This window comes from Bos mutus, chromosome 10 (assembly GCF_027580195.1).
Source record: "Bos mutus isolate GX-2022 chromosome 10, NWIPB_WYAK_1.1, whole genome shotgun sequence".
NCBI lineage: Eukaryota > Metazoa > Chordata > Mammalia > Artiodactyla > Bovidae > Bos > Bos mutus.
In genome coordinates, this window is record NC_091626.1 from 78,488,217 (window position 1) to 78,513,447 (window position 25,231).

Genomic DNA, 25,231 nt, shown 5'->3' on the forward strand with positions numbered 1-25,231 from the left:
AGGCCACAAAAATGTCATTTGTGTATTATACACATCCATAATGCCAGCATTATTTAATTATTGCTAATACTTAATTCATTTCTATGGTCCTTTTTTAAAATTTGTGGCCACACCCCATGGGCATGTGGGCCCTTAGTTCCCCAACCACAGACTGAACTCGAGCCCCCTGCATTGGAAGGTGGAGAATTAACCACTGGACCACCAGAGAAACCCCTCAAATATGCTATCTTAATATATGTCATAAGACAATCAAACTTTGTTAATTATTCACAGTTACTGACAATAATCAGTATTGTGGTTCCCAATCATAGCAAAAAAGAATGTCTAAAAAACAAAAGGAGACCCAGAACTTGAAAAGGCATTATCTTAGTAGAAAAGAAAATCTAAGAAGAAATCAACAGTAATATAAAATCCAGTTTACTTAAAACGATATTACTAATTGCAATTTCATACTGCATGCCAGAACTGACTAAAAAGGGAAGCGAAGGCACAAAAAATGAAGAAACACAAACAAAAGTTTCCCCAGACACATAAAGAATAGCAACTGTCAAGGGAATATATTTTATGATACTATCTACATTGCCAAACACTTGCTGGTGTATCATGTAAGTTGGCACAGACCTTTATTCAAGCTTTGTTGGAGACAGGAGGCAAGAGTAAATGACACAGTGTAAACAGGAGCCAGCTAGCAGGTGACAGAAATAAGCATCCCGAAAGGGACACATCTAGTCTGTCCCCAAAGCTCCAAGTCACTCAACCTGATCAAGCAAAAATCCCAATTCTTGTCTAAGTTGAGGCATGTACTCGGTCACAAGGTGCCTTTTATAGGTGCAATTAAAATTGTCCAGGGTTCAAACCTCAAAGAGGGGCACAAGCATAGAATTCACACAACTTCCGCTGCTTCATCCCCTCCATTCTCTAGGGCAGTGGAATGAGAAACAGTCTGGGTTAAGCTGCTTCTGTTCTTCCTTTGGTTCCGGTTCTTTTAAGCCAAAATTACATTCCAGGCAGATTGGATGGTCTCAGCCGGTTGCCTGAAGGTAAAGGACAAAAGAAATGCCACCCTTGGCTTTCTGGACCCAGCTCCGAGAGGGGAAGAATGCTCAGGGGTTCAGAGAGAGGTGGGTGGGACCCTGCTGCTCAGGTGTCTTAGACTCAGCAGGAAGAAACGAGAGCTGGGAAAGGATATACAGTAGCATTAGAGCTACTATTTATATTCATGCCCAAACTGAGCTCTGCCCATGCTTAATAAGCTGATTGACTCTGATGCCTCCCTTTGGTACGTCAGTAGGTCATGACTACCTGTCACCATCGGTGGGTAAACTCACACGTGGCTTCCTCACTTGTTCCTTTACTTCCAATGTACTGTGATTTGGTAGCAGTGGCAGCGGTGTTGGGGGGGGGTATTAAATAACATTTTCTGATTCTAAAATCTAGTTTTAACTAAACTCGACAAAATAAACCAGTTGGCTTCAAAAGATTCCTGAAGAGAAACCCCAGACTGAAGATAATCCATCAACAATAAGAAAAATGGCAGAGCACAGGCTTGACTGCTAGTATAAGTTCTTCATCAATCGTGGAATGAATTAGAAACGGGGACAGTTGAATTAGATCTGCCAAGATGCTGACCTCCATACATTATAGTAGAATTTATCAAGAGACTGTTTGAAATGTGGGTTTAAATCCACTATTTTTAATAATAAACTTCATTTTATGTATATACTGAGCTGTGAGATACTAGCTGTTGAGAATTTAAAGCTATCAAAATCAGTAACACATTTAAAAATATTAATCTCAATTTAATTTATATCGTTGCATTCATTTTATGATGTGAATATTAGTTCTGTTGCACATTTACATGATGTACCAGTTCTTAAAAACATGTCTTGAGAAGCATGCTCTAAAATTTTTACTGGCAGAGGTGCACAATAAAAATTTTGCCTTTTGAGTATAGGTCTTCCAGACCAGAATTAGAATGTTCCTCAGGAAGGCCCTGCAGACAGTGACTGCAGCCATGAAACTAAAAGATGCTTGCTCCTCGGAAAAGAAGCTATGAAAAACCTAGACAGTGTATTAAAAAGCAGAGGCATCCCTTTGCTGACAAAGGTCTGTATAGTTAAAGCTACAGTTTTTCCAGTAGTCATGCACAGATGTGAGAGTTGGACCATAAAGAAGGCTGAGCGCTGAAGAACTGATGGTTTCTAACTGTGGTGAAGACTCTTGAAAGACCCTTGGAAAGCAAGGAGATCAAACCAGTCAATCCTAAAGGAAATCAACCCTGAATATTCATTGGAAGGACTGATGCTGAAGCTGAAGCTCCAGTAATTTAGCTACCTGATGAGAAGAGCCAACTTATTGGAAAAGACCCTGATGATGGGAAAGACTGAAGGGAGGAGGAGAATGGGACGATAGAAGATGAAGATGGTTAGATGGCATCACCAACTCAATGGACATGAGTTTGAGCAAATAGGTGGTGAAGGACAGGCAAGGCTGACATGCTGCTGTCCACGGGGATTAAAGAGTTGGACACAACTGACTGAACAACAGGAAAGCCCAAGACAATTCACAGTGAATTTCAGATGCCTGGAAATTCATTATGTTTTAGACAACTGGCATAAACCTTGACAGAGATTTCTATAAATTATTAGGCAAAAAGGAGCAAAGTCCAGTCAGCATTCTCAGATCTGAGTTTTAGACTCTGGGTATACAACTAACTTACATTTTGATTCGAGATTCCTAAACAGGAAGATGGTCTTTGATACAACTGAACTCTAAACTGAGATTCTGGACTAGTTAGAACTAAAGTGAAAAATGTTTTATTTTGATGTTAGATTAAATATTATAAATATGAATTCTGAGAGTGTACGGGAAATTCCAAATGGATGCCAGGAGGTTTCTGGCACCTAATCTGTTGCAATGCATATGGAGGTTTATATCAAGAATAGTCAACAGCAATTTTCCATCTCCCCTGGGGAAAAGAATAAGAGGAAATCACCAACATGGAATGAAAACACTAATTTGCAATCATTTAGGAAGTCACTGTAGCCAAGGATGCCAAATGTTTTTAAATATAAGTCACCCTAGTTAAGTAGATGGAAAATCAGCAAGGAGTAAATCACTTGTTCAGGATATCTCCTGGACCAAATACAAGTGATGTGGTGTTATGGTCAGTGTCCTCAAGCCATTCTTCCTCCACAACCAAGGTCTCGCCTTTAGTCACGCAGTGCTTTAAACTTCAGTCAGAACAGAGACTTAGGTTTCCCCTATGAGATCCTGCACACCGCCTGGGGTGGAGAGAAACACACACGGGTGGCTATCTTTGTGGGGATGTTCGCTCTCTAATCTAGCCCTATTTCCTTAGTATCAAGCTAGAATTCTCAGACGTTCTCGAACACTTCAGCTGAAATGTCACCAGTCATCTCCAACTCAAATCATGCAAAACAGAACTGACCTTTCAGCTTCTACCCACGCTTTCCCCCCTCTACTTTCATTTTATGCTTTTGGCACCATTATTCCCATTCTTGTTGAAACCAGCAACCCCAAACTTCTCCATCATCATACGAATCTCATGGGGCTAACCATAACAATCTGCTCTTCAGACATCCCTTGTACATGGTCCCCTCTACATTTCCACAGACACAGCCTTAGTTCTGGCCTCTGCCATTTATTATGTCAACAATCACAATCCCTTTCTATCAGATCTAGCCATGCACACATGCTAAGTTGCTTCAGTCATGTCTGACTCTTTGCAACCCCATGGACTGTAGCCCACCAGGCTCCTCTGTCCATGGGATTCTCCAGGCAAGAGTACTGGAGTGGGTTGCCATTTCCTCCTCCAGGGGATCTTCCCAAACCAGGGATCGAACCCGCACCTCTTATGTCTTCTGCCTTGGCAGGCAGGTTCTTTACAGGCGCCACCTGAGAAGCCTAGATCTAGTCACCCACCTGACTATTTCTGTTTATTCATTCAACAGACCCTTGATGATCCTCACCTCATCGCCAGGTACAACAAGGTGTGAGGGACACATCAGTGAGCATTATCCCTCTTGCAGTTTATCTTCTGATGACGGATGTAAGTCAGAAGTATATGAACAAAGAAAATATTAAGTGCTGAGTAGAAAATAAGAGAATTAACTTAGAGTGACTTAAATTAGGGAGGAGGATCTGGGAAGACCTCTTTGAGATGTTTAGCTGAACCCTACGAAATGGTAACCCACTCCAGTATTCTTGCCTGGAGAATCCCGTGGACAAAGGAGCCTGGTGGGCTACGGTCCATAGGATCACAAAGAGTCAGACATGACTGAAGCGACTTAGGAGCAAAGAAAAAGAGTGTGCTATTGAATGGGGCTGGAAAAGCATTTCAAACAGAAGGTACATACTGTGCCTTCAAAGACACGGAGGAAGGAGAGAACTTGGCCTGTTAAGGAATCAGAGGACCACTGACGCTGGAGAACAGTGAGAGAGAAGTGAGCACAGTCGAGTACAGGAGAAGATAGGTCTGCCGCCAGAGCATGAAAGGGCTTGGAAGCCAGTCTTCTGTGATTGGAGAAGTATTTCTGCACTCAAAATGAGATCACAGCACTGCCCCTTTTAACTTCTGTCTCCGTGTTACTGATAGGATAATATTTGAATTTCATCTGATGACAGTCAGGATCCTTCCTGGTCTGGATACTACTTGCCCTTGAGTACTTTGTTCTGAAACCACCCACATTCACATTCAACTTGTAGACTCTAGATTTGCCTCCTTTTCACATGCCTCCTTTCATCAGCTGGAAAAGCTCCTTCTCTGTGTGATGACCACCACCATTTCATCCTCTAAGACTCATCTTAAGTTTTACAGGAGGAGCCGGTACATTGATCTCTCGTTGTTTCACAGGTATCTTTATTCTGTGATCTTAGGATACTCTGTACATCTCTCCCACCATCCTGTGAACTCTTGAGAATGTGAAATTCAGGATGTTATGTGTTGTGGTAGTCACGGTGTCTGAAACAGAGCTGGCATTCAGTACATGCTTATTGAGGGAGAGAGGGAAAGAGGAAGGGAGGAGGTAGGCAGGCAGGCAGAAGTTTTGTCCAAATGCACTAGAATGAAATTTATGACATTCTGATGCCATCTAGTCTAAGGTTTACTCTATTCTTTGAAACCAAATTAAAATTTAAAAGATTCTTTATTGAATGACTTCTATATACGATAAACTAGCCCAGTTCATGGTAAACAATGCTTAATTACCAGAGAAATTCTAAGGAAAGTAATGCTACATGTGATAAAGGACCATACACTGGCTCTGTTACTTGCTATCAGTTAACAGACCTGGAGGTACTGAGCCCCCAAATTCTACTTCTTCAATATACACTATAGGCAGTATCAAACAGACAACACAGAAGGGCCCACTTTACAAATGAAGAAAGTAAGGTTGCTTTTAAGAGTTGAACAAGTAAAAACTGGATTATCCATTACCTCTGTGAGAGGTAACGGTGGGCTGAAACAGCCAGAACTATTATTAAGGTGACCAAGCTGTTATCTCAGCAAGAGGAGCAATGGCATAAGCAAATATCTAATGCCAAGTAGAGATAAGTGAGGTGGAAGTAACAGTGAATAGATATTATAAACATTTTTGTCATGCTGAAGGAAAATTCTCTATTGTCCTCTGAGTGGATATACTAGCTTTCTGGTTTATTCATCAGCTTCTTATGAGTCTGCATGAAGCGCAAGTTACTGTACCTACCTCTGTACACTGACAAAGCTGAATATATGACTGAAAGACTGAAGAACAGTCTCTTAGCTGTGGTCACTTCACCACGGTTAACATGCTGTGTGACCCTGCCTGCCTGCCAGCTGGTCTGTTCCAATCAGATCTCATGACAGCTACTTCTCTCACATTAAAACAAATGTTTTAGGTCAAGGTCAGCACAAGGAGTCCTTTCATCAGGATAAGAACACAAGGCCAAGTGCATTCCATTCATGACCAGACATGGATTCCGAATGAAATGTAACCGACACAGCTCAGGCTCCTAAGTGACCTTCAGATGCCAGTGTCAGTCAAATGCTTCTAAAAAGAAATTAAGCGAGAGTTATACTGTTAGATTCATCTGGAATGTATTACTAAATGAAAACATGAAGTGGAGATAATCGTTTTTTAGAACTTAGGATCCAACTCTGGTGGATAACAGAGATGCTTGAAGCAAGAGAAAGAACTAAAATGGTGCCCATGAGTCCTAAAGTCTGTGATGCTACAACCAACATTTCCAACGCTAAAATTTAAGTTCATGTCTACTTCATGAGAGCACGTTCCTATCCAGGGTAGACTGTTGAAAAAGGTCTGGGTGAACTAATCTCTTATTCAACTCACCATGAACATTCAACATTCATTCAATGTTAGAGTGCCAAGGGATGAAGGTTTACAGTCCTGAGTTGATAACTGGAATAGCACACTGTTGGAATGAGTCTTATCCATACGGCAATCTGATGTACACTACAACCGAACAAGCCTAAAGAGAAATGAATCAAGTGCCGTTGACACTGACACTATGGATAAAGACTAATATCCATAGTGCTACTTGTTATGGTAATGAAACCAAGCATGCTTGATTTTCACCAGGCTTAGAACGAGCACTGTGGTTTAGGATAAGACTCTGCCACTATATCTGAAAAATTCCTTTCTAATTTCAATGACTGCATCAAAAAAGGGAGTCTCCTTGACAAAAGATTATAAACTAACCTGCCAATATTTGTTTTCTTTTATTTTTTTCATTTGCCTTAGTATCACAGTTTTCTGTGTGAATTTCAGAAATTCCATCCTAGAGGATCTAATACCTAAAGCCACTGACGTATCCTTTTCTAATTTTGACAGTGGACCTTTCCAGCCACCCTCTGCTCCAATCTCAAACCAACTACTGCAACGCTGTTTTGAGGTTTAATATTTCACACTTATGTATTCAGTTCTACTACTAAGCTAAAATAGTAAAGACAAGTTTATTTGAATATTCTGCAACTGTCATCTGATTCAGTATATGTTTAGTTTTATGTGGAATTTTAAATGTTTGCAATAAAGCAAAATTTCAAGCCTTTAACAAAGCTTATTTCAGAGGAAAAATAATATATGCAAGTTTCTTAAGTGCTTTGCAGTTTAGGACCTCCAGGGGGGACATGTGGGGTCCTTCTGCTGTGTCCTGGAGATAACTTGAAGACATTGTCAACTAAAACCTGAAGAGAAGTGTGACTTAAGAGTGTCTCCATGGTTACACTGAACCTAGATTTCCTGAAGCCATCTATGAGAGATTGTATTACCACTTAGAAAATATTATCAGTGATATGTCAAAATGAAGATCTACATTTAAATGATGGCTGAGAAAGGAGCAGAACATCTTCACGTAAGACACAGATTTTAAAAATGTTGGAAGATTTTGGGTTTACTTTCCCAGGGCCTAAAAATAGATATAAAAGTAAAATGTCCTTGCTTTCAATGTCTTTCAAACTGAGCCAAAGATAACCAAGTTGAAGAAAAAACAAGCAGGGGATGAAGAAACAATGACATAACTAAATGTATGAAAATGGAGAGTGTTTCTCTGTAGAGGCATTCCTGCTAATGAAGAAGAAATGTCACTTCAGTTGTGCCCGACTCTGTGCGACCCCAGAGACGGCAGCCAACCAGGCTCCCCCATCCCTGGGATTCTCCAGGCAAGAACACTGGAGTGGGTTGCCATTTCCTTCTCCAATGCACCAAAGTGAAAAGTGAAAGTGAAGTCGCTCAGTCGTGTCTGACTCCTAGCGACCCCATGGACTGCAGCCTACCAGGCTCCTCCATCCATGGGATTTTCCAGGCAAGAGTACTGGAGTGGGGTGCCATTGCCTTCTCCAATGAGAGGACTAGGAGATCATTATTGGGCAAACTTCAAATGAAGTAACGAACCTAGGCAAAGATCACTAGTGCCCACAAACATCATAAAGAGAATATTACGTACTTAAGAGAATAAAGAGAATATTATGTAATATTACAGAATATTATGTACTTCTCGATAGAATATACAGTAGCATCTATGAACTATTTTTTCTCCACTGAGATTAACTTTCTAGATCAAAGTAAAAGTTTGCAAGAATCACAGGAGACAGAAGAACATAATAAATAAAAACATGGCAATGCAATCATCAAAACTTAAAATGTAGGAAATTTCACAGGACGAGTGATCTGGGTTCTTTGCAAAAACAATAACTGCAAAGAAAAAAAAAATAGAGGATAGAAACCTCTAGATAAAAAGAAACCTAAGAGATGGACACATTCAAGGCAATGCATGAAATCTGTATGATTCCTCATTTGAACTAATTATACAAGAATGGATAAATTTACAATCAGTGATATTAGAATTATATATTTGATGACATTAGGAAATTATTGCAAATGACTTTAAATGCATGATAAATTGCAGTCATGTATGGATGTGAGAGTTGGTCTGTGAAGAAAGCTGAGGGCCGAAGAATTGATGCTTTTGAACTGTGGTGTTGGAGAAGACTTTTGAGAGTCCGTTGGACTGCAAGGAGATCCAACCAGTCCATCCTAAAGGAGATCGGTCTTGGGTGTTCCTTGGAAGGACTGATGTTGAAGCTGAAACTCCAATACTTTAACCACCTGATGCAAAGAGCTGATTCATTTCAAAAGACCCTGATGCTGGGAAAGATTGAGGGCAGGAGGAGAAGGGGATGACAGAGGATGAGATGGCTGGATGGCATCACTGACTTGATGGATGTGAGTTTGAGTGAACTCCTCAAGTTGGTGATGGACAGGGAGGCCTGGCATGCTGCAATTCATGGGGTCGCAAAGAGTCAGACACAACTGAGCAACTGAACTGAACTGAATGGCACTAGAATTATGCTTAAAGTATCCTTATCTTTCATGGTATATTTCATGGTATATTGCCATTTTTAAGGGAGGAATTGTAAAATATCTGAGATTTGCTTCATAATAATCTAGTAGATGGAGTGTTTTAGATGAAACAATCTAGTTAATGAGTTAATGATTTTGCCTCTAGGTACTGGATATTTAGTATTCACTGTGGCCATTCTATTTTTGTATATGTTTGACATTTCTCACCATAAAAGCTGAAAAGTTTTAAAGTCAGGGGAAAAAAGTATGGATAAGACTTACCCTGCTGGATATCCTTCATTTCTAAATGCAAACTAGAGATCAAGATTCCCACAGTTTGAGATCGTTTTCCATCCAATAACTTGATGATCTAGAATTAAAAAAAAAAATCAATATAAGCCTAAATGACCAGGCAATCTTTCAGAAGCATAACAAAAACATTCATAGCTTTAGATACCCTGATTGGCTAACTGAACTGATGCTACAGTTACTGCATTTTAAAACTTTAATTTGACAAAGCAATCTATAGATTCAATGCAATCCCCATCAAGCTACCAATGGTATTTTTCAGAGAACTAGAACAAATAATTTCACAATTTGTGTGGAAATACAAAAAACCTCGAATAGCCAAAGCAATCTTGAGAAAGAATGGAACTGGAGGAATCAACCTGCCCGACTTCAGACTATACTACAAAGCTACAGTAATTAAGACAGTATGGTACTGGCACAAAGACAGAAATATAGATCAATGGAGCAACATAGAGAGCCCAGAGATAAACCCACGCACCCATGGATACCTTATCTTTGACAAAGGAGACAAGAATATACAATGGAGAAATAACCTCTTTAACAAGTGGTGCTGGGAAAATTGGTTAACCACTTGTAAAAGAATGAAACTAGAACACTTTCTAACATCATACACAAAAATAAACTCAAAATGGATTAAAGATCTAAATGTAAGACCAGAAACCAAAAAACTCCTAAAAGAAAACATAGGCAAAACACTCTCTGACATAAATCACAGCAGGATCCTCTATGACCCACCTCCCAGAGTAATGGAAATAAAAGCAAAAATAAACAAATGGGACCTAAGTAAACTTAAAAGCTTTTGCACAACGAAGGAAACTATAAGCAAGGTGAAAAGACAGCCTTCAGAATGGGAGAAAATAATAGCAAATGAAGCAATTGACAAAGAATTAATCTCAAAAATATACAAGCAGCTCCTGCAGCTCAATTCCAGAAAAATAAACAACCCAATAAAAAAATGCGCCAAAGAACTAAACAGACATTTCTCCAAAGAAGACATACAGATGGCTAACAAACACATGAAAAGATGCTCAACATCACTCATTATCAGAGAAATGCAAATCAAAACCACAATGAGGTACCATCTCACACAGTCAGAATGGCTGCTATCAAAAAGTCTACAAACAATGAATGCTGGAGAGGGTGTGGAGAAAAGGGAACCCTCTTACACTGTTGGTGGGAATGCAAACTAGTACAGCCACTATGGAGAACAGTATGGAGATTCCTTAAAAAACTGGAAATAGAACTGCCATACGACCCAGCAATCCCACTGCTGGGCATACACACCAAGGAAACCAGAACTGAAAGAGACATGTGAACCCCAATGTTCATTGCAGCACTGTTTACAATAGCCAGGACGTGGAAGCAACCTAGATGTCCCTTGGCAGAAATGGATAAGAAAGCTGTGGTACATATACACAGTGGAATATTACTCAGCTATTAAAAAGAATGCATTTGAATCAGTTCTAATGAGGTGGATGAAACTGGAGCATATTATACAAAGTAAGTCAGAAAGAAAAACACCAATACAGTATATTAACACATATATATGGAATTTAGAAAGATGGTAACAATGACCCTATATGAGAGACAGCAAAAGAGACACAGATGTAAAGAACAGACTTTTGGGCACTGTGGGAGAAGGCAAGGGTGGGATGATTTGAGAGAATAGCATTGAAACATGTATTTTATCATATGTGAACTAGATCGCCAGTCCAGGTTCGATGCATGAGACAGGGTGCTCAGGGCTGGTGCACTGGGATGATCCTGAGGGATGGGATGGGGAGGGTGGGAGAGGGGTTCAGGATGGGGACACATGTACATACATGGCTGTTTCATTTCAATGTATGGCACAAACCACTACAATACTGTAAAGTAATTAGCCTCCAATTAAAATAAATAAATTAAAAAAAACTTTAATTTGAAAGATATCTAGAAAATAAAGGAAAAATACCACCCCAAATTCCACCAATCTAATACAAGCATGCAAACCTCTATAATATTTAATTTACTGCTATCTTTTTTATTCAAACACACTTCAAGTTGTAACTGCACCACACATGCAAGTTTTTAATCTAACTTTGCCACTTATCACTGGCCTGTTACCATGTGGGACTTTGTAAGTCACTTCATGGCCTCCAACCTCCTTGGTTGCAGACCATCCACTGAGTGGCTCAGGGGAAAGATCACTGTGATCTGGACTCCACTGTTGACCAGTCATACGACCTTGGAAAAGTGACTTAAATTCTAGGAATTCAACTTTTCATCACGAGTAGGCTTCACTGTACTGAGTGTGTGTATTTATTCTAGAAATTAAATGACATAACATACATAAAGCACCTAAAATAGTTCCTGATGTAGATATTATTTAAATAAAATTTTTCTATTCAAGAGGGTTAGGTTGCTCTGTGGTTGTGCTATGATTAATAATACTTTGTACATACAACTTTAGTTTGAAGTTGTTTAGAAGTACTCTTTTATAACAGTAATATTATATATGTATATAAAAACTTCTATAATCTTTTTAGAAACTCTAAATACCTCACTGACAATTATTTCAACCCTCTATGAATGTTCCATGGAGAGCTCATTATAGTTTCATTTCTCTCTAAATCTAGTAAATCAAATCAGCTCCAAAGAACATATCACACAGTGACCACTAAGGGAAAAAAATTTCTTTTTCTTTCCTGTAGCAGGGCAACAAAAATCAATATGAAATCACCTAAAACATCATCAAATCTTATGTCTTTAATGCATTTTGTTGGGTGAAATATAAACTAAAAATCTATGCTTCCTCTCCCACCTATGAGCATATAAACTTACCAAAAACATAGTGAAGATAAGATTAAATAGTAATAAACATCTACATTTACACTGGTACTAACTAGCTGAGTTGCTTGCTGGTTGAACAATAAGGGATAACATTAGTTTGTTCCAACCAAGACTACTGTCTACCTATCTATCAATCAATACTGAGTCAATTACTGCCAGCCCCTTATCATCCCCTGCTCAGCATGGCTACTGTTATATATACTGTTAGGCCAAAAGTACTGTAAACATTAAGCTTTCATCAAGATAAAAGTAAAAACTGATGATCAGCTTAATGTGTTTAATCATTTCAACATTAGCCTTAGAGAAAGATTCTTGGAGGATACAGAATTTCAGTTTTTAAGAAATAAAGAAGATACTTGGTATTTTCATTAATTTTTTTATATAAAAGCAAAGGAAGAAGAGATTATATATAATCAAACATCTTCTTTAAAAATGAAATTTCTGGCTTTTTCTTAGAGGACACAAATTTAAAGTGAAACCATCATTAAAGTCCAACACAAAATTAAGAAAATCCAAAGTTTTGTGTATATATTCAGGCATGTATTCATTTATTAACAAACATCTGCCATGCACCTGTTATGTGCCTGGCACTGCTTTGGATTTGGAGGATGCAGAGGTGACCAAGACAGATCACGTCCTTGATCTTATACATTTTGTAAAGCTTAATGATTTAATACTGCTGAGAAGAACTAAAAAGGCAAATAAAACTATCTGCAAAGCAAATTCAAAGGAAGAAAAGCTTTGAGAAAGGACTGGATTTACCCTTAAAAGTCCAAGATAGTGACTGAGATACAACCTTGGTTATGGCATACACATCAATGTCAAGGAGACAGGCACAGGAATCAAATGTAAGACAAGAGGACAATTTGGTTGTAAAACATGTCTTCAGACAAATATTCACCATGCTATCCAGTTAGGGTTCTGAAAACCCTGGATAACACGGTCTTCCTACAGGAAAAACAAGGTTCAAATTCAAGGTTTTCTAATAGTTAATTAAAAAAAGACAAGAGAACAACCACAAGAGAACAGAGAGGGAAGGATTGAAATTGAAACTGAGATTCTGTCATAGGATAAAAAACAAGCAACTACCATCAAAAAGTCTACAAACAATAAATGCTGGAGAGGGCATGGAAAAAAGGGAACCCTCCTATACTGCTGAAGGGAATGTAAATTGGTACCGCCACGATGGAGAATGGTGTGAAAGTTCTTTAAATAAAAAAACAAAAAACAGTTACTATATGATCCTGTAATCCCATCTCTGGACTTATATCAGGAAAAGACAAAACTCTAACTTGAAAAGATACATGCACCCCAATGTTCATTGCATCACTATTTACAATTGCCAAGATACAGAAACAATCCAAGTGCCCATAAACAGATGATCAGTTTAAGAAGATATAGTGCATATATACAATGGAATATTACTCAGCCATAAAAAAGTGAAATAATGCCATTTTCAGCAACATGGATGGACCTAGAGATTACCATACTAAGTAAGACAGAGAAAGAAGAGTATCATACATCACTTATATGTGCAATCTAAAAAAAAGATATAAATTTATTTACACAACAGAATCAGACTCACAGGTGTCAGAAACAAACTTACGGTTTCCAAAGGAGAAAGATGTAGGGAAGGATAAATTAGGAGTTGGGATTAGCATATGCATACTATATGTAAAACAGATAACCAATAAGGACCTACTATGTAGCACTGGGAACTCTACTTAATATTCTATAATAACCTACATGGGAGAGAGTCTGAACAAGAATGGGTATATGTATAATGGAATCACTTTGCTGTATACCTGAAATCGACAAGACACTGTAAATTAACTATATTCCAATATAAAATATAATTTTTTTAAATAAACAGAAGCAAGCAAATTCATTCCCACTTCATTATTCAACCAGGCTGACCTGTGGAAACAATGTTACTACTCCTGCAATTCTATTAACTGGGCACAGTAGGTGTTTGGAAGAAAAGTGTCTGTTACTTTCAGCTAGCTGGACTAAAAAATTAAATTTCCTGAAATGCATTGCTACTTCCTAAAAAGGGAGTCAGCAGTGCACAAGTCAGAGCATTTGTATTCTCTTCCTTATTTGTGTCAAATTCTTTGTCTATCTCTAACTAGAGCTTTAAAAATGGACCTGTATATGTTTCCATGTAGTCTCTCTTCAATTGTGGAATAATACCATGTTTCTCAAAACCAGCTGAACTGGTAGGAACAAGGTGGACATAGAATGGATATATGCTCTAAGCCCTCTTCATTTCTTTCATTTTCATAATTGGAAAGGTTTGAAAGACCTTGAAAAACCATAATTGGTCTTTGAAATTATTGTTTGAAAGACCATAATTGAAAATAAAAGGTTTTCTTCTCTCCACACCCTCTCCAGCATTTATTGCTTGTAGACTTATGGATTGCAGCCATTCTGACTGGCTTGAAATGGTACCTCATAGTGGTTTTGATTTGCATTTCTCTGATAATGAGTGATGTTGAGCATCTTTTCATGTGTTTGTTAGCCATCTGTATGTCTTCTTTGGAGAAATGTCTATTTAGTTCTTTGGCCCATTTTTTGATTGGGTCATTTATTTTTCTGGAGTTGAGCTGTAGGAGTTGCTTGTATATTTTTGAGATTAGTTGTTTGTCAGTTGCTTCATTTGCTATTATTTTCTCCCATTCTAAAGGCTGCCTTTTCACCTTGCTAATAGTTTCCTTTGTTGTGCAGAAGCTTTTAAGTTTAATTAGGTCCCATTTGTTTATTTTTGCTTTTATTTCCAATATTCTGGGAGGTGGGTCATAGAGGATCCTGCTGTGATGTATGTTGGAGAGTGTTTTGCCTATGTTCTCCTCTAGGAGTTTTATAGTTTCTGGTCTTACATTGAGATCTTTAATCCATTTTGAGTTTATTTTTGTGTATGGTGTTAGAAAGTGTTCTAGTTTCATTCTTTTACAAGTGGTTAACCAGTTTTCCCAGCACCACTTGTTAAAGAGGTTGTCTTTAATCCATTGTATATTCTTGCCTCCTTTGTCAAAGATAAGGTGTCCATATGTGCGTGGATTTATCTCTGGGCTTTCTATTTTGTTCCATTGATCAATATTTCTGTCTTTGTGCCAGTACCATACTGTCTTGATAACTGTGGCTTTGTAATAGAGCCTGAAGTCAGGCAGGTTGATTCCTCCAGTTCCATTCTTCTTTCTCAAGATAGCTTTGGCTATTCGAGGTTTTTTGTATTTCCATACAAATTGTGAAATTATTTGTTCTAGCTCTGTGAATACCACCGTTGGTAGCTTGATAGGGATTGCATTGAATCTATAAATTGCTTTGGGTAGTATACTCATTTTCACTATATTGATTCTTCCAATCCATGAACATGGTATATTTCTCCATCTATTAGTGTCCTCTTTGATTTCTTTCACCAGTGTTTTATAGTTTTCTATATATAGGTCTTTGGTTTCTTTAGGTAGATATATTCCTAAGTATTTTATTCTTTCCATTGCAATGGTGAATGGAATTGTTTCCTTAATTTCTCTTTCAGTTTTCTCATTATTAGTGTATAGGAATGCAAGGGATTTCTGTGTGTTGATTTTATATCCTGCAACTTTACTATAATCATTGATTAGTTCTAGTAATTTTCTGGTGGAGTCTTTAGGGTTTTCTATGTAGAGGATCATGTCATCTGCAAATAATGAGAGTTTTACTTCTTCTTTTCCAATTTGGATTCCTTTTATTTCTTTTTCTGCTCTGATTGCTGTGGCCAAAACTTCCAAAACTATGTTGAATAGTAATGGTGAAAGTGGACACCCTTGTCTTGTTCCTGACTTTAGAGGAAATGCTTTCAATTTTTCACCATTGAGGATAATTTTTGCTGTGGGTTTGTCATATATAGCTTTTATTATGCTGAGGTATGTTCCTTCTATTCCTGCTTTCTGGAGAGTTCTTATCATAAATGGATGTTGAATTTTGTCAAAGGCTTTCTCTGCATCTATTGAGATAATCATATGGTTTTTGTTTTTCAATTTGTTAATGTGGTGTATAACATTGATTGATTTGCGGATATTGAAGAATCCTTGCATCCCTGGGATAAAGCCCACTTGGTCATGGTGTATGATCTTTTAATGTGTTGTTGGATTCTGATTGCTAGAATTTTGTTAAGGATTTTTGCATATATGTTCATCAGTGATATTGGCCTGTAGTTTTCTTTTTTTGTGGGATCATTGTCAGGTTTTGGTATTAGGGTGATGGTGGCCTCATAGAATGAGTTTGGAAGTTTACTTTCCTCTGCAATTTTCTGGAAGAGTTTGAGCAGGATAGGTGTTAGCTCTTCTCTAAATTTTTGGTAGAATTCAGCTGTGAAGCCGTCTGGACCTGGGCTTTTGTTTGCTGGAAGATTTTTTATTAGTTTCAATTTCCATGCTTGTGATGGGTCTGCTAAGATTTTCTATTTCTTCCTGGTCCAGTTTTGGAAAGTTGTACTTTTCTAAGAATTTGTCCATTTCTTCCACGTTGTCCATTTTTTTGGCATATAATTGTTGATAGTAGTCTCTTATGATCCTTTGTATTTCTGTGTTGTCTGTTGTGATCTCTCCATTTTCATTTCTAATTTTATTGATTTGATTTTTCTCCCTTTGTTTCTTGATGAGTCTGGCTAATGGTTTGTCAATTTTATTTATCCTTTCAAAGAACCAGCTTTGGGCTTTGTTGATTTTTGCTATGGTCTCTTTTGTTTCTTTTGCATTTATTTCTGCCCTAATTTTTAAGATTTCTTCCCTTCTACTAACCCTGGAGTTCTTCATTTCTTCCTTTTCTAGTTGCTTTAGGTGTAGGGTTAGGTTATTTATTTGAGTTTTTTCTTGTTTCTTTAGGTATGCCTGTATTGCTATGAACTTTCCCCTTAGGACTGCTTTTAAAGTGTCCCACAGGTTTTGAGCTGTTGTGTTTTCATTTTCATTAGTTTCTATGTAAATTTTGATTTCTTTTTTGATTTCTTCTGTGATTTGTTGGTTATTCAGCAGGGTGTTGTTCATCCTCCATATGTTGGAATTTTTAATAGTTTTTCTCCTGTAATTGAGATCTAATCTTACTGCATTGTGGTCAGAAAAGATGCTTGGAATGATTTCTATTTTTTTGAATTTACCAAGGCTAGATTTATGGCCCAGGATGTGATCTATCCTGGAGAAGGTTCCATGTGCACTTGAGAAAAAGGTGAAATTCACTGTTTTGGGATGAAATGTCCTATAGATATCAATTAGGTCTAACTGGTCTATTGTATCGTTTAACGTTTGTGTTTCCTTAAGGGACCTCTCTTGCACTGTTGGTGGGAATGCAAACTAGTACAGCCACTATGGAGAACAGTGTGGAGATTCCTTAAAAAACTGGAAATAGAACTGCCTTACGATCCAGCAATCCCACTGCTGGGCATACACACTGAGGAAACCAGAAGGGAAAGAGACACGTGTACCCCAATGTTCATCGCAGCACTGTCTATAATAGCCAGGACATGGAAGCAACCTAGATGCCCATCAGCAGATGAATGGATAAGAAAGCTGTGGTACATATACACAATGGAGTATTACTCAGCCATTAAAAAGAATACATTTGAATCAGTTCTAATGAGATGGATGAAACTGGAACCTATTATACAGAGTGAAGTAAGCCAGAAAGAAAAACACCAATACAGTATACTAACGCATATATATGGAATTTAGAAAGATGGAAACAATAACCCTGTGTATGAGACAGCAAAAGAGACACCGATGTATAGATCAGTCTTATGGACTCTGTGGGAGAGGGAGAGGGTGGGGAGATTTGGGAAAATAGCATTGAAACATGTATAATATCATGTATGAAACGAGTCGCCAGTCCAGGTTCGATGCACGGTACTGGATGCTTGGGGCTGGTGTACTGGGACGACCCAGAGGGAGGGGAGGGGAGGGAGAAGGGTGGAGGTTCAGGATGGGGAACGCGGGTATACCTGTGGCGGATTCATTTCGATATTTGGCAAAACTAATACAATATTGTAAAGTTTAAAAATAAAATAAAATTAAAAAAAAAAGAAAAGGTTTTCTTTTATTACAGTTAAAAAAAAAAGGAGAAATAAAATCATGAAATCTTCCATATCAACACAATTTTAAATGTACAGTAAGCACTGTTAACTATATGCACACTGCTGTACAGCAGATGGCTAGAAGTTTTTCATCCTGTAGGATGGATACTCTAGACCCCTTGAACAGCTTTACTCCATTTCCTTCTCCCCAGCCCCTACACAGCTTTCTGCTTCTACAAGTCTGACTACTTTAGATACCTCATATAAGCAGAATCACACAGTATTAGTCTTTATGTGATTGACTGATTTCACTTAGAATAATGTCCTCAAGGTTCATATATGTTGTAGTGTGCGATAGAATTTTCTTAAGGCTGAATAATATTCCATTGTGTTTGTGTATCAGTTCAGTCGTGTCCGACTCTTTGCGACCCCATGAATCGCAGCACGCCAGGCCTCCCTGTCCATCACCAACTCCTGGAGTTCACTCAGACTCACGTCCATCGAGTCAGTGATGCCATCCAGCCATCTCATCCTCTGTCGTCCCCTTCTCCTCCTGCCCCCAATCCCTCCCAGCATCAGAGTCTTTTCCAATGAGTCAACTCTTTGCATGAGGAGGCCAAAGTACTGGAGTTTCAGCTTTAGCATCATTCCTTCCAAAGAAATCCCAGGGCTGATCTCCTTCAGAATGGACTGGTTGTGTGTGTATATATGTGTGCATATATGGGAGAAGGAGTTGGCAGCCCACCCACTATTCTTGCCTGGGAAAGCCCATGGACAGAGGAGCCTGGCAGGCTATAGTCCGTGGGTCACAGAGGAGCTGAACGTAATTGAGTGACTAAACAAAAACAACACACACATATGTGGAGATATATATATATCCTATTGCATATGTGTATCTGCATGCATATATATAAATACATAGGTCAATGAACATGTAACTTATTTCTATTTCTTGGCTATTTTGAATAATGCTTCAATGAAAAGACGAGCGCAATATTGCTTTGAGATCTTGTTTTTAATTCTTTTGGATAAATACCCAGAAATGGGACTGCTGGATAATGTGGTACTTCTATTTTTCTAATTTTTGGACGTCTTTACCAATATTTACTATGTTTTTGTTTTTGACAATAGCCATCCTACTAGATATGAGGTGATACATCATTGTGGTTTTGATTTGCATTTCCCTGATGTTAGTGATGTTGAATATCTTTTCACTTACCTGTTGGTCATTTGTATGCTTTCTTTCAAAAAACATCTACACAAGATTTTGCCCATTTTTAAATCAGGTTTTTATTCAACTGAGTTGTAGGAGTGCCTCACCTATTTTGGGATATTATACCCCTTATCAGATATATGTTTTGCAAATATTATATCCCATTCCACATAATGCCTTTTCACTCTGTTATTTCTTTTGCTGTGTAGAAGCTTAATTTGGTATCATCCCACTTATTTATTTTTCTTTTGTTGTCTGTTCTTTGGTGTCATATACAGGAAATAACTTCTAAGACCAATGTTATGAAGCTTTCCTCACATTTTCTTGTAGGAATTTTATAGTTTCATATCTTGCATTTAAGTGTTAAATCCATTTTGAACTGATTTTTGTTTATGCTGAAAGATCCTGGTGCAATTTCATTCTTTTGCATTTGGATATCCAGTTTTCCCTGCACCATTTGTTGAAGAGATTATCCTTTTCGCATTTCTTAGTCTTGGCACTCTTGTTGAAGATCATTTGACCATGTATGGGTGGGTTCATTTCTGAGCTCTCTATTCTGTTCTATTGGTCTCTGTCTGTCTTTATATCAGTACCATCCTGTTTTAAACACTGTACAGGCACACCTCAGAAATACTACAGGTTTGTTCCATACCACTGCAGTAAAGTGAACTGCAATAAAGTGAGTCATGCAAATTTTTTGCTTCTCAGTGCATATAAAAATTATATTTATCCTGTAGTCTATTAAATGTACAAGTGTACTATGCCTAGAAAAGCAGTATGCAGTGAAAGTTGCTCAGTCATGTCTGACTCTTGGCAACCCCATGGACTATATAGTCCATGGAATTCTCCAGGCCAAAATGGAGTGGGTAGCCTTTCCCTTCCCCAGGGGATCTTCCCAACCCAGGGATTGAACCCAGGTCTCCCACATTGCAGGCAGATTCTTTACCAGCTGAGCCACAAGGGAAGCCCAAGAATACTGGAGTGGGTAGCCTATCCCTTCTCCAGAGAATTTTCCTGACCCAGAAATCAAACCGGGGTCTCCTGCATTGCAGGTGGATTCTTTATCAACTGAGCTATCAGGGAAGCCCTATAAAATATATTTTATATATATACAAAAGCAATATATATATAGAAAGAAATATATGTATATATATACGTGTATGTGTGTATATGTGTGTGTGTGTATATATATACCTTAATTAAAAATAACATTACTAAAAATGCTATCATCTGAGCCCTTCAGCAAGTGATAACATTTTTGTTGGTGGCGGGTCTTGCCTCAACACTGATGGCTTCTGACTGATGATGGTGGTGGTTGCTGAAGGTTGGGTGGCTGTGGCAACTTCTTAAAATAAGCCAACAATAAAGCCTGCCATGTCAATTGACTGTTCCTTTCACAAACAATTTCTCTGTAGCATACAATGCTATTTGATAGCATTTTACCCAGAGTAGAACTTCGTCAAAACTGAGTCAGTCCTCTAAAACTATGCTGCTACTAAGTTGATAGCTACTATGCTATCAACTAAGTTTCTGTCATATTCTAAATCTTCTGTTGCCATTTCAACAATTTTCACAGCATTTTTACCAGGAGTAATTCCATATCAAGAAACCATTTTCTTTGCTCATTTAAAAGAAGCAACTCCTCATCTGTTAAGATTTATCATAAGGTTGCAGCAATTCAATCAGATCTTTAGGCTCCATCTCTACGATTCTAGTTCTCCCACAATTTTTACCACGTCTTCAGTGATTTCCTCCACTGAAGTCCAAATTGAATCTCTCAAAGTCATCCATGAGGGTTGAAATCAACTTCTTACAAACTCCTACTCATGGTGAGATCTTAGTCTTTTACCATGAGTCACCAGTGTTCTTAATGGCATCTAGAATGATGAATTCTTTGCAGAAGGTTTTCAATTGACATGATCCATCAGAGGAATCACTATCTATGGCAGCTATAGCCTCATAAAATGTATTCCTTAAAGAATAAAACTTGAAGTGAGAAATGACTTCTTGATGTATGGGTTGCAAAATGGATATTGTGTTAGCAGGCATGAAAACAAAGTGAATCTCACTGTACATCTCCGTCAGAGCTCTTAGGTGACCAGGTACATTGTTCATGAGCAGTAATATTTTGAAAGGAATCTTCTTCTTGAGTAGTAAGTCCAAACAATGGGCTTAAAATATTCAGTTAACCATGTTGTAAACAGATGTGCTGTGATCCAGGCTTTGTTGTTCCATTTATAGAGCACAGGAAGAATAGAATTAGCACAATTCTTAAGGGCCCTAGGATTTCTGGAATGGTGAATGAGCACTGGCTTCAACTTCAAGTCACCAGAGGCATTAGCCCATAACAAAAGAGTCAGGCTGTCCTTTGAAGCTTTGAAGTCAGGCTTTGACTTCTCCTTCTCAAGCTATGAAACCCCTAGATGGCATCTTCTTCCAACAGAAGGCTGTTTCAGCCACAATAGGAATCTGTCCTTTAGAATAGCCACCTTTATAAATTATCTTAGCTAGGTCTTCTGGATAACTTGCTGCTTCACTTTGCACTTTTATGTCATAGAGATGGCTTCTCTCCTTAAACCTCATGAACCAACCCCTGCTAGCTTCAAACTTTTCTTCTGCAGCTTCCTCTCCTCTCTCGGCCTTCACAGAATTGATGAGAGTTAGGTCCCTGCTCTGGATTAGGCTTTGGCTTAAGGGAATGTCGCAGATGATCTGATCTATCTAGATCACTAAAACTTTCACCGTTTCACTTTCTTATCATCTGTATGTTCACTGGAGTAGCACTTTTAATTTCCTTCAAGAATTTTTCCTTTGCGTTCGTAACTTGGCTAACTGGCACAAAAGGTCTTAGCTTTGGGCATATCTCAGCTTTCAGCATGCCTTCGTCACTACACTTAATCATTTCCAGCTCCTGATTTAAAATGAGAGATGTATGACTCCTCCTTTCGCTTGAACACTTAGAGGACACAGAGGGGTTCTTAGCAGGCCTACTTTCAATACTTTGTCTTCAGGAATACAGAGGCCCAAGGAGGTGAGGAGAGATGGTGGAGTGGCTAGTTGGTGGAGCAGTCAGAGCACACATCACACTGATTCAGCTCTCCATCTTCAATGGTATGGCTCATGGTGCCCCAAAACAACGACAAGAGTTATGTCAAAGATCATTGATCTCAGATCACCATAACAAATAATAATAATAAAGTCTGAAACATTGTGAGAATTACCAAAGTTTGACAGAGACATGAAATGAGCAATGCCATGGGAAAAAAATGGCACTGATAGACTTCCTAAATGCAGGGTTGCTACAATCCTGCAATTTGTAAATAATGCAATATCTGCAAAGCACAATAAGTCAGGGGTGCCTGTGGTTTGTAATGCTCTCAGTTTAGGAAGCAGAGGACACTACCAAACAAATTACAAGAAAAAAAAAATCACAAGTAAAAAGGAGATTAAAAACCCCCACAGAGAGTAGAATAGATAAATATTTTAAAATATCTTTAAGTCCAATATGCAAAAAGAAAAAAAAAAAACCACATGGAGGAAAACAACACATTAGATTTAATAAATAGAATCACTGAGAGTTCAGTCCGCTAAAAAGTCTGGTCTAAGACTTCAGTATCTATTCAAATCATTCCTGAGGTCACTTGAGGTCGTATTTCTATAGGAGGGACTTACAGAAATTGTTCAACCATGTCCATTTTACATTTTGATAAATATTGTCACGTTGTTTCCAACAAGAACTATCAATTCACACCGCTGCCAAGTATTTGAGAGTGACTGTATGCCTGTTCCCTTACCTACACTGGGTATCACTGGTTTTAAAAATGTTGGCCCACTGGATAGGTAGAATTTTTTTTTCACTATTTTGGATTTTTAATGATTTAATAGTAAGGTTAAACAGTTTGTTATTGGTCATATGTTCTTGTGAATTGTCTCTGTGTCCTTTTTGCTATGTTTTTCAATGACTATCTATTGGACTGGTTCAATGCAAAGAAATTTAAATAACAACATGGGTGAACAGCAGGAAGTAAGACTTACACAGAGATGGTGGTGGTAAGAGGCATTGTCTAAGGGAAGAAGAGGGAAGGGACTTACCTTTTACTGCACCTCTGCTAAGGTTTTATGTGCCTCTGCCCACAAGCCAATCCAAATGGACAGTTGTGAATTGGGGGCAGTGAGCACCACGATACTGTAAACTTTTATTCCTTTAGTGGCCCCCTGTGGATTTCCAGAAAAGTAACAATACTTCATGCTCAAGAGCCCTATAAAGTCAGTGTGGTCACCTCACTGCTAGGGCATTAAAGCAAGGGGCAAAGAAACAGAAGGACACTTTGTTCTGCTACCCAACTCTCCTTTCTGATCAATCTCTGATTTGTGCCCAAATCTCATTAACTCCTTACTCAGATTAACCTCTTACCTGAAGCATTTACCTTCACAGCAGAGTAGGTAAGAAGAAAACATGGAATAAAAGACAAGATTAAGAAAACTGATGGAAAGAACAAAGGAAAGAAAGAGAACAAAGATTTTTTTTAAAAGATGTTAGTTATCAACCAATGATTATTATATTGCTTTTAAAATATTTTTTTATAATCATGGTCAAGTTTCAAATAACCAGATCCATTGTATGTAGAACCTTTCACTAACTGAAAATAGCTCATTTTTCTTTTATTATATGTTGTCTTGATAAGCTAACTTCTACATAGGTTAAAGTCAACTTCAAAATTCCTCTTTGAAGAGAAAGAAAATACGACAGGAAGATAAACTAATCTTGTGTATTCTTCCCCATTCACTAGCTTCTCTAATAAATCTTGGGCTTGAAAGAAACCACAATCACCTACACCTTCCGTATCTGCCTTACTGAATAGTATGAAGTGGCGATAATAATGGTTATCTGGAAAACTTTTACAATCCTAAACTGCCTGAGGCTGTCAGATATTCAATAGTCTTTTATTCAGTCTTATATACTTTACTATTTAATACATTTAAAAAATTACCACAGGACTTTAAATACAAAAAATCCATAACACGTCAAATCATTTATTAACTCAAAAATTTAACCCATTATTAAGCATTCATCTTTAAGCATCCTGGCTGCTATTATCCTGTTAAAACTTTAAAGTTGTCTGGCCCAAGTCAAAGGTTCCCAGCAGTTCAAGAATCTAAGTAGAAATGCAAAGAAAACTAAGAACCTGAGCCATAAATACAACGGTCCTTCCCTCTAGCTTTTAGCTTTAGCCTTCCAAGCTGTCACAGTCCCTTGGCTAGCTATGGAAAGTGATAGCCATCATCACCAATGACTAGTTGTTGAGAGAAAAATCAGGAGACCAGCCTTCTATTTCTAGGCCTGCCTTCACACACCAACCCTGAGACACAGTCCAATTCAGCAGCACTCACAAAATGCAAGCTCCTATGTTGGTGCACTGCAGGAGTATAAAATTAAAAATAATAGATATACATTATGTATATAACACACACATATACATATACACACATACTTGTCCAATGGGAGTTCAAAGATGAGTTTAAAAGAGAAACTCACATAAATAACTCTGACATAAGGGAGCTATTTACAAGAATCAGTTAACATGAAGAATTTCTAACTGTTCTTATGTATATGATCCCTAAAAAAATGCCAGAGCTTTTTGAAAGTGGGGGTTTTAAGTGAAATGGCTGTTTGGTGCATAGTCTTCCTCCGGGTAAACTGAAAAGCATTTCTGGAAGTGCGACATTCACTACCTTTTTCCTGAAACAAAAGTCCAGGTCTCACCTGTGGAAAACCTCTCCACAAGGGAGAGTTGAGAAATAAAAAGTTCTGCAGACCAGGGCCCCCAAATGACATTGTAACTTAAACTTCATCTACCTATACAGAAAGAATTCCTTCCATTCTGTGTGGCCACTAGGTGAAGGCTCTGCATTAGGCATAAGCACCATCCACAGAGGGGCTTTCAAGCTGAAGACCTTTAGGTCAGTCTTCCACAT

General features: G+C 38.1%; 1 protein-coding gene across 3 annotated transcripts in view; it reads right to left on the reverse strand.

The window, feature by feature from the left end:
• The window catches only part of FMN1 (formin 1), a 467,756-nt gene that overhangs the window by 186,879 nt on the left and 255,646 nt on the right, over positions 1 to 25,231 (reverse strand). For all 3 annotated transcript variants that reach the window (XM_070378266.1, XM_070378268.1, XM_070378267.1), the window contains one exon: positions 9,141 to 9,228. In XM_070378266.1, the coding sequence (XP_070234367.1) occupies positions 9,141 to 9,228 (88 nt within the window). The remainder of the gene's footprint in view (positions 1 to 9,140; positions 9,229 to 25,231) is intronic.